At 36.0% G+C, this 12386-nt stretch overlaps 1 protein-coding gene across 2 annotated transcripts in view; it reads left to right on the plus strand.

Moving 5' to 3' along the window:
- Positions 1-12002, plus strand: part of MTMR6 (myotubularin related protein 6) — a 62639-nt gene extending 50637 nt beyond the window's left edge. For both annotated transcript variants that reach the window (XM_064275338.1, XM_003414007.4), the window contains 5 exons: positions 3545-3594; positions 4101-4301; positions 6164-6295; positions 6377-6503; positions 8699-12002. In XM_064275338.1, the coding sequence (XP_064131408.1) occupies positions 3545-3594; positions 4101-4301; positions 6164-6295; positions 6377-6503; positions 8699-8959 (771 nt within the window). In that variant the 3' untranslated portion in view covers positions 8960-12002. The remainder of the gene's footprint in view (positions 1-3544; positions 3595-4100; positions 4302-6163; positions 6296-6376; positions 6504-8698) is intronic.
- Positions 12003-12386: the final 384 nt, after the last annotated feature.

Consider the following 12386-nt stretch of genomic DNA (forward strand, 5'->3'; position numbering starts at 1 on the left):
AATGTCTGTTCTACCAAAAGTGATCTATACATTTAATACAGTTCCAATCCAAATTCCAACAACATTCTTTAATGAGATGGAGAAACAGATCACCAACTTCATATGGAAGGGAAAGAGGCCCCGGTTAAGTAAAGCATTACTGAAAAAGAAGAACAAAGTGGGAGCCCTTAGCCTACCTGATTTTAGAACCTATTATACTGCCACAGTAGTCAAAACAGCCTGGTACTGGTACAACAACAGATACATAGACAAATGGAACAGAATTAAGAATCCAGACATAAATCCATCCACATATGAGCAGTTGATATTCGACAAAGACCCCAAAACAGTTAAATGGGGGGAAAAGACAGTCTTTTTAACAAATGGTGCTGGCATAACTAGATAGCCATTTGCAAAAAAATGAAACAAGACCCATACCTTACTCCATACACAAAAACTAACTCAAAATGGTTCAAAGACCTAAATATAAAATCTAAAATGATAAAGATCATGGAAGAAAAAATAGGGACAACATTAGGAGCCCTAATACGTGGCATAAACAGTATACAAAACATTACTAACAATGTGGAAGAAAAACTAGATAACTATGAGCTCCTAAAAATCAAACACCTATGCTCATCCAAAGGCTTCATCAAAAGAGTAAAAAGATTATCTACAGACTGGGAAAAAGTTTTTAGCTATGACGTTTCCGATCAGTGCCTGATCTCTAAAATCTACATGATACTGCAAAAACTCAACTAGAAAAAGACAAATAACCCAATTAAAAAATAGGCAAAAGATATGAACAGACACTTCCCTAAAGAAGCCATTCAGGTAGCTAACAGATACATGAGGAAATACAATCATTAGCCATTGGAGAAACGCAGATAAAAACTACAATGAGATTTCATCTCACTTCAACAAGGCTGGCGTTAGTCCCAAAAACACAGAATAATAAAAGTTGGAGAGGCTGTGGAGAGATTGGAACACTTACACACTGCTGGTGGAAATGTAAAATGGTACAACCACTTTGGAAATCAATTTGGCGCTTCCTTAAAAATGTAAAAATAGAACTACCATACGATCCATCAATCCCACTCCTAGAAATATATCCTAGAGAAATAAGAGCCTTTACAGGAACAGATATATGCACACCCATGTTTATTGCAGCACTCTTTACAATAGCAAAAAGATGGAAGCAACCAAGGTGCCCATCAGTGTATGAATGGATAAATAATTGTATATGCACACAGTGGAATACTATGTATCGATAAAGAACAGTGATGAATCTGTGAAACATTTCATAATATGGAGGAACCTGGAAGGTATTATGCTGAGTGAAAGTAGTCAGTTGCAAAAGGACAAATATTGTATAAGACCACTATTATAAGAACTTGAGAAATAGTTTAAACTGAGAAGAAAACATTCTTTTGTGGTTACAAGAGGGAGGAGGGAGGGAGGGTGGGAGAGGGGTATTCACTAATTAGATAGTAGATAAGAACTACTTTAGGTGAAGGGAAAGACAACACACGATACAGTTGAGGTGAGCACATCTGGACTAAACCAAAAGCAAAGAAGTTTCCTGAATAAACTGAATGCTTTGAAGGCCTCCGTAGCAGGGGCAGGGGTCTGGGGACCATGGTTTCAGGGGACATCTAAGCCAGTTGGCATAATAAAATCTATTAAGAAAACATTCTGCATCCCACTTTGGAGAGTGGCGTCTGGGGTCTTCAACGTTAGCAAGCAGCCATCTAAGATGCATCAATTGGTGTCAATCCACCTGGATCAAAGGAGAATGAAGAGCACCAAGGACACAAGGCGATTAGGAGCCCAAGAGACAGAAAGGGCCACGTGAACCGGAGACTACATCATCCTGAGACCAGAAGAACTAGATGGTGCCCAGATACAACTGATGACTGCCCTGTCAGGGAACACAACAGAGAACCCCTGAGGGAGCAGGAGAGCAGTGGGATGCAGACCCCAAATTCTCATAAAAAGAGCAGACTTAATGGTTTGACTGAGACTAGAAGGACCCTGGTGGTCATGGCCCCCAGACTTTCTGCTGGCCCAGGACAGGAACCATTCCCGAAGCCAATTCTTCAGACGTGGAGTGGACTGGACAATGGGTTGGAGAGGGATGCTGGCGAGGAGAGAGCTTCTTGGATTGGGTGGACATTTGAGACTGTCTAGAGGGGAGATGAGAGGTTAAAGAGGGTTAGAAGCTGGTGAAATGGACAGGAAAAGAGAGTGGAGGGAGAGAGCGGGCTGTCTCATTAGGGGAAGAGTAATTGGGATTATGTAGCAAGGTGTATGTAAGTTTTTGTGTGAGTGACTGACTTGATTTGTAAACTTAAAGCACAACAAAAATTATTAAAAAAAAATGTTCTATGGACTTCAGAGAGCAGTAAGAATGGAGTTTGGGAGACAAGCTTAGAACGGTTATAATAATATAATAGAGAGGAGAGGGCCAGCACTGAAGCAGTGACAAGTAAGCGGATGCGGAGGTGATAGTTTCCAAGGCTGTTAAGAAAGTAGTCAGTAGGTGTTGGCCATGGGCTGGCTGTGGGTTAGAAGAGAGGAAGGAGGAGTGCTCTGGGATGATTGCCAGGTCCTTGACTTGGTTGCCAAGGGTGCGTGTGGTGCTGTTCTGCTTTTCACGGAGATAAGCAGAGCAATATAGGTCTAGTGAGAAGGGGATTGCATTAAGTTTTTAGATATGCTTGCATATAAGAGTAGTCGAGGGCCCAGTGAAATCTGAGGCTCCGGCCTGGAGGTGATCCCTTAGCCAAGGTCACACAGATACTAAATGGTAGAGCGAGGATTTGAACCTATGCAGTATTGGCTCCAGAAACTGACTTGCTATAGAAATCAGAGAGATGTAAGACAAAATCAGAGAAGTTAAAAGTGGAAATTTTGACACTGAAAAGAATGTGGCTTGTGATTATGTCGGGAAACTATAAATGTGTATTAAATTCTAAGAAGATATGTTTAGATTAGACTGAAAAAAATTAGAAACCTGTCATTTCTGTGAAATTGGTAAATGGAGAAACTGACAGAGAAACCAGATGATGGAGAAAGACAGTTCAGTCAGGAGGTTAGGTAACAGCATTTAGATTTGAATATAATAAGCTTTATTGTCTGCATTGCTCTCCTACATATTTTAAAGTACTGTAATTAATATACACGCAAGCCAAAGATTTAAAACATTCAGTCTAATCTACTACCAAGAGTTAATCACTGCTAACATTTTAGTGTACAGTTTTCTATGTAGGTATCACGTTCATACATATAAAAAATTTATAATACTGCCTTTTCACACATTTTTTACTTAAAATATAATAAATATAACTAAAATAAGTCACAAGACCATTCTTTTTTTCCATATATCATTTTCACTCTTCAGCCATAGCTGTTATCTGGGTCTAGTCTACGTTTTTTTTTTTTTTTTTTTCCTATAACTATGAATTAAAGGTGTATATAATGCTGATTTTAAGCTATAGGATCTAGTTTGTTCTAAACAAAAACACTGAAGGTTGTTATAAAATGGATTTTACTTCTTCTTAAGGTTTTAATAGAAAAGGATTGGATCTCCTTTGGACATAAATTTTCAGAGAGGTGAGTCACAGTCATACATTTATGTATTTTGTAAATTCAGTAAAACTAGATTGCTAAAACGTTACTGTTCTTTGTGAGCTTGCATATCTGGGGGAGGTGAGAATGCTGAGATTTTACACCATGTTTTATATGAAGACTGGTCTAACGTTTTCTTATGTCTTTTAAATTCTAATGTCTGTTAATTTTCATGGCTGTTAAGTGTCTTCCATTTTGATTGGATTGTAGTATTTAGAAGGTGACAAAATAAAAACCAGTGCCGTCGAGTCGATTCCGACTCATAGCGACCTTATAGGTTAGAAGGTGACAGATCCTTTAAAGTTGTGGTTGAAAAACTCACTGTAAGTTGTTTCAGTAAAACCATTAGTTTCTTTGTGATGATGTAAAGATATTTTAGGGTTTTTTTTGGGGGGGGTGTGGGTATATGTGTTTAAATTTAACAATACCTGAATAATGGACTTCTTCCAGAGGCATTTTTAAAAGCTTGTACTTTTTTGTGGGGGGGCTAGGTGTGGCCATTTGGATGGTGACCCGAAGGAAATCTCACCAGTGTTTATTCAATTTTTGGAATGTGTGTGGCATTTGACCGAACAGTTCCCACAAGCCTTTGAATTCAATGAGGCATTTCTTCTTCAGATCCATGAACATATTCATTCATGCCAATTTGGAAACTTCCTTGGAAATTGTCAGAAGGAAAGAGAAGAACTCAAGTAAGATGATTTGATTGTAATGGACTTTTTTTTTTTTTTTTTTTTAAATACTACTTGAGGTCTAAGATAAATCATAGTTAAACTTAATAAAATACATTCACAGGATGAAATAGAACTGATTTTTATTATGAAGGTTTGATTAGCTATATTTCTGAAGGTTAGTACTCTCTGAGTATCCCCCAGACCCTCAGGTTAATGGTAAAATCTATTTTTAAAATTTGTTTTGGAACTGTAGCGTACATACAGAAAAGTACATATAGCACTAACTGTGAAGTTCAATAAACTTTAGCAAACTGATCCACCTCTTTAACCAGCACCCAGATCAGGAAACATTACCAACATCCTAGATGCCCCTCTTTTGCGCCTTTCATTCGGGATATATATTCTAGAACAAAGAAGTCTTTTAACTGTTTTGTTTGCCAGAAAGTACTGGTCATAAGCTTTAAAGTGCTGTAAAAGATTTTATAAGCGTTGCTCTTTTTTAAGTTAAGATGAAACCTATAGCTCTCCTCATATTTCAAAGCAGCTGGTTGGCTGCAGTGCGTCTGTCCCTGAGTTAGGTCTCAGATGAGCTCTGAGACACTGTACTTGATACTAGATCACCTGCTGTTTCCCAACTGGTCTTTATGGATAGTGGTTTCTGGCTAAATTTTGATGCAAGGGAGATCTGGAGTAAGGCTAAGGAGTCATGTATATTTTTAAGTTGGGCCTATGAGCTTAGATTTCTTACAGCAAAAGTAGGCAATAAAGAGAAGTTAACAGATTCTTGAACATAGAAGTGACATGTTAGAAGCTAAATCTAGTAGCAGTTTAAATACAGCCACATACTCTCACTTCCAGCAGAGTGCTGTGTACTACGTGCTCTTAATAATTGAAATAAAAAAGTAGTGGAGGCAGAAACTGCAGTTGGAGATAGTACTTGATAGTTACGAGGTAGTGAGCGAATAGAGTAAGGTGATGGCAGAACTGAGAGGAAGTGGAAAATCCTAAAGATGTTGTATAGGGAATGAAGAGTATAACAGAGAGGAACAAATCAAAGAACATTAAGACTTTAGCTCTGTGCTATAGTAATTCATCATAGTTTATCATAATTTGCAGCAGATGATTCTTTTCTTGTAGTACAGAGCTATTTTAGGAAAAAATAGTCTTCTCAATTAGTGCCAGACACCCTCACAAGTTGAAAGATGGTAATAAGAGCTGATATTCCTGGCAGTCTTTTTCTAAGAAAATAGTTACGGGTTATCTGAGGGGGTCATAGAAAAGTGACGTGACGCTCCACCTCCTTCAGCCCTGGTCCGTGTGATGTTTGCTGTGTAAACGCGCGGTCTCACACCATCTACGCTTTATCCACTTACTCTTAGATCTGAAATATAATTTGGCTTTTTTTTATGTTTGAATGTCCCAATTTTGTCCCAGTTTCCTTGTTGTACCCACTCGCACTTAAATTTGTTCTGCTGTGTAATACTTGGCGCTACAGGCTAGGTATGGGGTTAAGGAAACAAAGCCAAACAGGGAGATGAATTTCTTATTCCACGTATGCGTGTGGTGATTTGAAATAGGTGTAACAGAGACCGGGTTTATGAACTTGTATGAGGTAAGAGAGAAATCTCTTAAAGTACGTGGTTGTGAGAGAAAATTGTATGCCTGTGTTGTGTTTGAGAGCTGTGATTTTATTAATGACATGATTATCGGTGAAAAGGAGAAAAGAGAGAATACAGAGACGTGGTGAGGTTAGACTGAGTAAAGAAGGCCCAGACATAAATCTGCTTTGGGAACCAGTGCCTGAGTTATAAAAATGAGTATTAGTACCTGTACTTTTCATTGATAGGAAAGATCTTTATGTTCTTCTGATTACCATTAAGGTTGAAGGAGAAGACTTACTCCCTGTGGCCATTTCTTCTGGATGACCGAAAGAAGTACTTAAATCCTCTCTACAGTTCCAAAGCTCAGAGATTTACGGTCTTGGAGCCAAGTACAGTATCTTTCAGTTTTAAGTAAGTTGGCGAAATTGAAGTATTTATGTACTCGACTGTTTTCAAACACAGTTCATTGAAACTTTTCTTTTTGTCATAAAGGTTTTGGAGAAACATGTACCACCAGTTTGATCGAACATTGCATCCTAGGCAGTCTGTGTTTAACATTATTATGAATATGAATGAGCAGAATAAGCAATTAGAAAAAGAGATTAAAGACTTAGAATCTGTAAGTATTCTCAAGTATCTGATAAAATATGTATAGAATATGAAATTATTTTATTTCCTTGTGGTGCCAGTGTAAGTTACTGTATACCACAACCTGGTAAGTACACATGGTTGCTTCAAAATCAGGTCTCCTCTACTGTGATTGAGTATCTTTGTTTGAATGACTTTCTCTGTGTTTTAAAATACATTGAAATACTTGAAGTATAAAGAAAAGTATAGAGAGAGATGTAATAACCACCCAGATGGCCACCACCTAGCTTTGTGAGATTTCAACATTTACCATGGTTGCTTCAGACCTTTCTTGTTTTTGCTTTAAGAAATAAAACATTATGGATATTGTTTGAAGACCCCTGTGTACCTCCTACCTAATTCTCCTCCTCGCTTCCCCTCTTGCCTGCTTTGAGGTGGGCAGATTCACTGTGCTGAATTTGTTGTTAATTATTCCATTCATAGTTTTATATTTTTGCTACATGTTTGTATCCACAATTTTTAGTGTTGTTTTGCATCATTTGAGATAGTTTTATTATATACTGAAAAAAATGGAGAAGAATATATTATTCATGTAGGTATGAAAGGCATCAAGCAAAAGAATACCCATATACCCTCCACTCAGCTGGAGAAAACTGCATGTTTTAGAACTTTTAAAAAGGTTTTTGTACTTTTGATTTGCTTCATTTTGCTCAGCGTTGTAGCTTTGATTCGTTTCATTAGTAGCTGCTGTATTAGTATCCTGTTCCGTGAATATTATAATTTATCCATTCTACTGCTAATGAACATTGAAATTGTTTTTCAGTTTGGAATCTCCATGATTACAAGTAAAGTTGAATGTCTTTTTATATGTTTGTCAGCCCTTCGTTTTTCCTTTTCTGTGAATGGCCCATTCAAACCCTGGTTCATTTTTCTGTTGGCATGTTTGCCTTTTTCTTATCTATGTAATAGTTCTTTATACAGTAAAAACTTATGAAAGCTGGAACCTGACAGTACTGCCTTGTTTTTCCTGGTCTTGCAAGTTTTACACCTTTGACAGGGTGCAGTCTTATTAAGCTTATTCCAGAAACAGTCAAAAACCAAACCCATTGCTGTTGAGTCTGTTCCAACTCTTAGCAACCCTGTTATATTAGGTTGATGTAATTTGAGTTTTCCTCCTTTTACCAATTTCTGCCTTACAGGGGTTCCAGGTTTCACAGGTTTTCTTGTATACCAGATAGTAATTCTTCATCAGTCATATATATTACAAATGACTTTGTCCCGTCATACCTGTCTTTTCCACTTTATTTATGGTATGTTCTATATAGACATTTAAAATTTTCATGTAGTGAAATTGACCAACTTTTGTTTTATGCTTTCGTTGTGTCTTGGTTAAGAAATCCCTCCCCACCTTAAGGTTTTCCCTATAATCTTTACTTTGCTGCCATATATAACAAAAAGGGATCAGTAAGTACCTATATATTTAAAAAATCCTAGACAGTTGTTAGAGCTCAGAAAGACTTTCTTGTCTACCTTTCAGGCAGACATGTTCCTTAGCCTTCTCTTAGCTTTGGAAATAACTTATCTAAGAGACTCCCTGAGTAAAGTATAGGAGGGTCTGTGGAAACGGAGGAAAGTCTAAGATATAGGTAATGCAGATAGTCTAGAGATCAGTCCAGGGGTTTGGAGAACATGAGTCTCACCCAAAGAGCATTTTTTTCAATCTTCTACTCTTTGGGGGAAGAAAAAGTTCTGTTGTTTTCACTTAGCCAACCACTGCAGGGAAACTGTGTAAAAAAAAAAAGCTCCTTATAGTCAAAGAGACCTTTAGTTAAATTAGTTTGTGATTGATAAACCATACAGTTGTGATTTCAAAGTGAATGGCTCATATAAATCTCTTTACTAAAAAAAAATATTTACTTGTCATACTTTCTAGGGAACATATGCCTTTTTCAAATGTGAAAGCCTAGCGACCTTCCTTGAGCAAGTCTGGCTGGATTTTTTTTTTTTTTTTAAATTAAATGCGAAAACAGTATTTTTACTTACAAGAGTTGGAAACGATAAGGATTCGCACCCGTATCTTATTCATCTGTACTAGATTTTATTAAGGTGTCATTTTGCATTGTACACAGAACACTTGCAAAATCAGATTTTATTTTTTTGACTAACATATATTGCCTGTGTAGTATGTGCAAGTAGTAATTTCTTTTGAATTTGGATTTGTTTTAGAAAATTAAGCAGCGCAAAAATAAACAAACGGATGGCGTCCCCACAAAGGAATTATTACATTCAATTCATCCTGAATCACCTAGTCTCAAAACCTCCTTGTGTTTTAAGGAGCAGACTCTGCTCCCTGTGAATGATGCTCTTCGAACTATAGAGGGCAGCAATTCAGCAGATAATCGTTACAGCGACTACGCGGAAGCGTTTTCCAAGTCAGAACCTGCTGTTGTCAGCTTAGAGTATGGCGTGGCAAGAATGACTTGCTAGAGTCTTTGGACATTTTCTGGATTGGCTGTAGTGCAAGAACTGGATTATCGTGAGGGTGGTCTGTGTCACAGGACCCAAAAGGGATTTTTCTACTAATGATCTTACGGTTTAACAGTAGGTTAATAGTTAAAGAAAGAATAATAACTGGTCTTGTGAGAGAAACAAGTCAGTTTAATTGCTTTTTGATTAAGGAATAACATTCAGCTCTGTAAGAAATGAGTGGTATTTGGGGGGTTTCCTCAAAACACGATTTGCACTGTACACTAGTGAATTGACACTTCTGTGTGATTTATGTGTTCATTACAGCCAAACATGAATAACCTTCCTTCAAAAAAGTATAACTTAATTGCAAAAAAAGAAACTTGACAAAGTGGGCCTTTATTTAATGATTGACGTGGCATGTACTTTCAATTATGTAATGTAACTGTGAATACCTACAGACATTTTGCCAGATTGTAATGTTTAATATTGAAGTACTATGAAAAATATTTCTAAGAAGGCCTTAAAATAAATTTTCAGCTCATTCTTTACCCTTAAGTTTTATAACCTGAAGCAAAATCTTTTGATTTTGGTCAGCCTTGTTTGATTTGTAAACAAGTGTGTTCTCATTACTGCAGGAGTTGCATGCTATAATAAGAAAAATACTCCTGTGTAAACAGCTGCCAAAGTACACTGTTTAGTTGGTCCGCCTCCATATTCAAACTTAGTCAAAAACAAAAAAGGTTTTCTTATAATTACAATTTGTTTAGTGCTAATTTGATTGCTTATTCCTTACAGCATAGGTAGGTTATTGATTTCTTAAACGTGCCACATATTTGACTGTCTTTTATATATGAATTATTACATTCTGCTGATTTTAATCTTACATTGGCTTTATTCCTTTGATAAATATGTAAATTTAAAGAGATAAAGCTCTATTATGTTCTTAGAAACAAGGAATAGTACATATTTAAAAACAAACTGCTTTATCTCTCAGTGCCTAACTTTCAGTTTATCCAAACACTTCTGGTTAAAAAAAAAGCAGTTATTTCTATATGGAGCGTTTTTTCCTCTCTGTTAACTATAGAAGAGGAAGAAAAAAAGAAAATTAAGGACAGCCTAATAGAAAGTTAATGTTTAACAAAAGCAGTTTGAACCCTGGGAAGGGTTTCATTTTGCCATGCCATTTTTACTGTTTATTCTATCTACATAGTGGTACATATCTTTAGATTACCAAGAAAGAAAGAAAAAAAATTCCTTGCAGTTGGCAGGGATTGAAATTGAAATGTATTATGCCTATGGGTGACACAAGGTACAATGCAGGGTACTAGGAATCTGCATAGGACCTCTAACGCTCTTACTACACCTGTATCTGTTATATTAGTTTTGAACATAAAGGTTTTTTTCAAATGGAAAAAGGCTTTACTGTATGAGAATTTATCTAATCCTGTTTATTTTTCCAATGCTTTTCTGTAGCACAATATGTAATAAGAAAAATGCGCTGTAAATTATAGTCAGCAATTTAGCCAAACCTGTTTCCATGTTTAAGCATTGGGAGGGGACAGTTTTAATCTCTGTGGTAACAAAGGGAAGGTTTTGTGCCTTGTTACTTGATTCCAGTCACTGGTTTTGGTTTTGGAGTCTTCCGTTGCAGACTTTTTGTATTTAACTCTTTGGTTTACTATCTTAACCTTCAACTTGAGACATACATGTGTGTGTTTATTTGCTCACACAGAGACTGAGAAATCAGTTAACATCCTAAGTGACCTATAAAAAAAAATAGGGTGTATATATACTGGCAAAAAGCAGATTGTGTATATGTCTTATAAAATTGCAGTGTGTTTGGGAATGTATAGCATGTAAATTATTTCATATATTATTTAAAGGTAATTAAATGTCCATGTTTTACTTTGAATGCTTTTTTTTTTTTTTTCCCCTGGAAAAAACAAATGGAATTAAGTTTTAGTTTGTTTTCATGTAAGCAAATGGACCTGCATGTTACATTACAGTAACTATAAGAGTATGAGATTTGAGCAGCTCATGTTCCAAAAGATTGATGTTTATATATTTAATACCTATTAACACAAAAATTTCCTAAATATTTGAAATAGGCATAGTGGGGTAAAAATTTCAGCATATATAATTAATGACTAATTGGATTTACCTTTTTGCACCTGTCACTTCTGGCTGTTACAATCAGTATTTTATTGTGCCCTTGCCAACTTATTGATTTGAAGACAGGTCAGGTGAGCACATATATTTAAGGTAAAATTTCTGGAGGAAAATGGCTGGCAGTGAAGAGTGTAAGTTTATTTTGGAATGTTTTAAATAGATGTCATATAGTTAGGTAGGATAGAAATAATTCAGGGAATCTTGAGTAAAAGAAAAAGGTAAGTCTGTTTTTTGTTTTTGATTTGTTTGATCAGATGACAGAAAGGGGAGGGGTGTTGTCTAGCCTTTCTTGAAAAATTTTTTTGCAGGTCAGCTTGAGAATACTGAAAAATTTCCAGTTGGTATTCTAAACTGGATGAAATGCTGGTTTTCTGCAAAACTATATAGAGCAGTTGCGGACTTTATCAGTGACCTGGAGCCATTCTCATTAGCTAAATTTTAGCTATTTCATTGGCTTTTCCATGTAGCAGTCCAGTTGGCATTAGCATAACTTGATTAGTTAAAGTGAAATGTTGAGCCTGTATTTAAAAATCTGTATGATTCTATATAAGCTTTAGGAAGCTATAAGTAGAAAAAGATAGCCAATAATCTAAAATGATTAATTATCTAAAAAGAATATATATATATACCATTGTATTTGTCATTTTATAAGAAAATAAACACTAATTTTTGCCATTTTTATAATAAAAACAGTATTAATGCTATGCTAGTAATTTCTAGGACAGTAAAATATTTTTTTGCACAGCACCTTTTATATAATAGTGGAATATGTAACTGAAAGCAACTTTCAGAAGCTACTTAGTAGTAGGCTCTAAAGCTTTAGTCTTTAACTTCCTGATTTGGTAACTACAGACTGGGACTCTGGAGTATTAAAAAAAAAAAAAAACCCACCTGTATAGCAATAAAGTACTTTCATTTAACAATATTTTAGAGATTCTGATGCAAATGGTCGGAGAGACATACTCTGAGAAATGCTGTGTTAAACTACCCACTACGATCAGTAAGCATCTCTCTTGTTCTTAAAGGGATGCAGAATAACTCTTGTCCAAAGAGCAATACAGTGGGGAACATCGTACTTGTAAAACATTTTATACAAGTGCCAGTGAGAAATAAACGTTTGTGTTAAGCTACATAGATTTTGGGCTCTTTGTTACTGTAGTATAACCAAGTCAATGCCAAAACCAGACAAAGACATTACTAGGAAGGAAAAATTTCAGACCAGTATTTCTTTGTGGGGCTGTTCTACCCTGTCCTGTAGGGTTGCTCTGAGTCAGAA

Source organism: Loxodonta africana, chromosome 23, assembly GCF_030014295.1.
Source record: "Loxodonta africana isolate mLoxAfr1 chromosome 23, mLoxAfr1.hap2, whole genome shotgun sequence".
Lineage (NCBI taxonomy): Eukaryota > Metazoa > Chordata > Mammalia > Proboscidea > Elephantidae > Loxodonta > Loxodonta africana.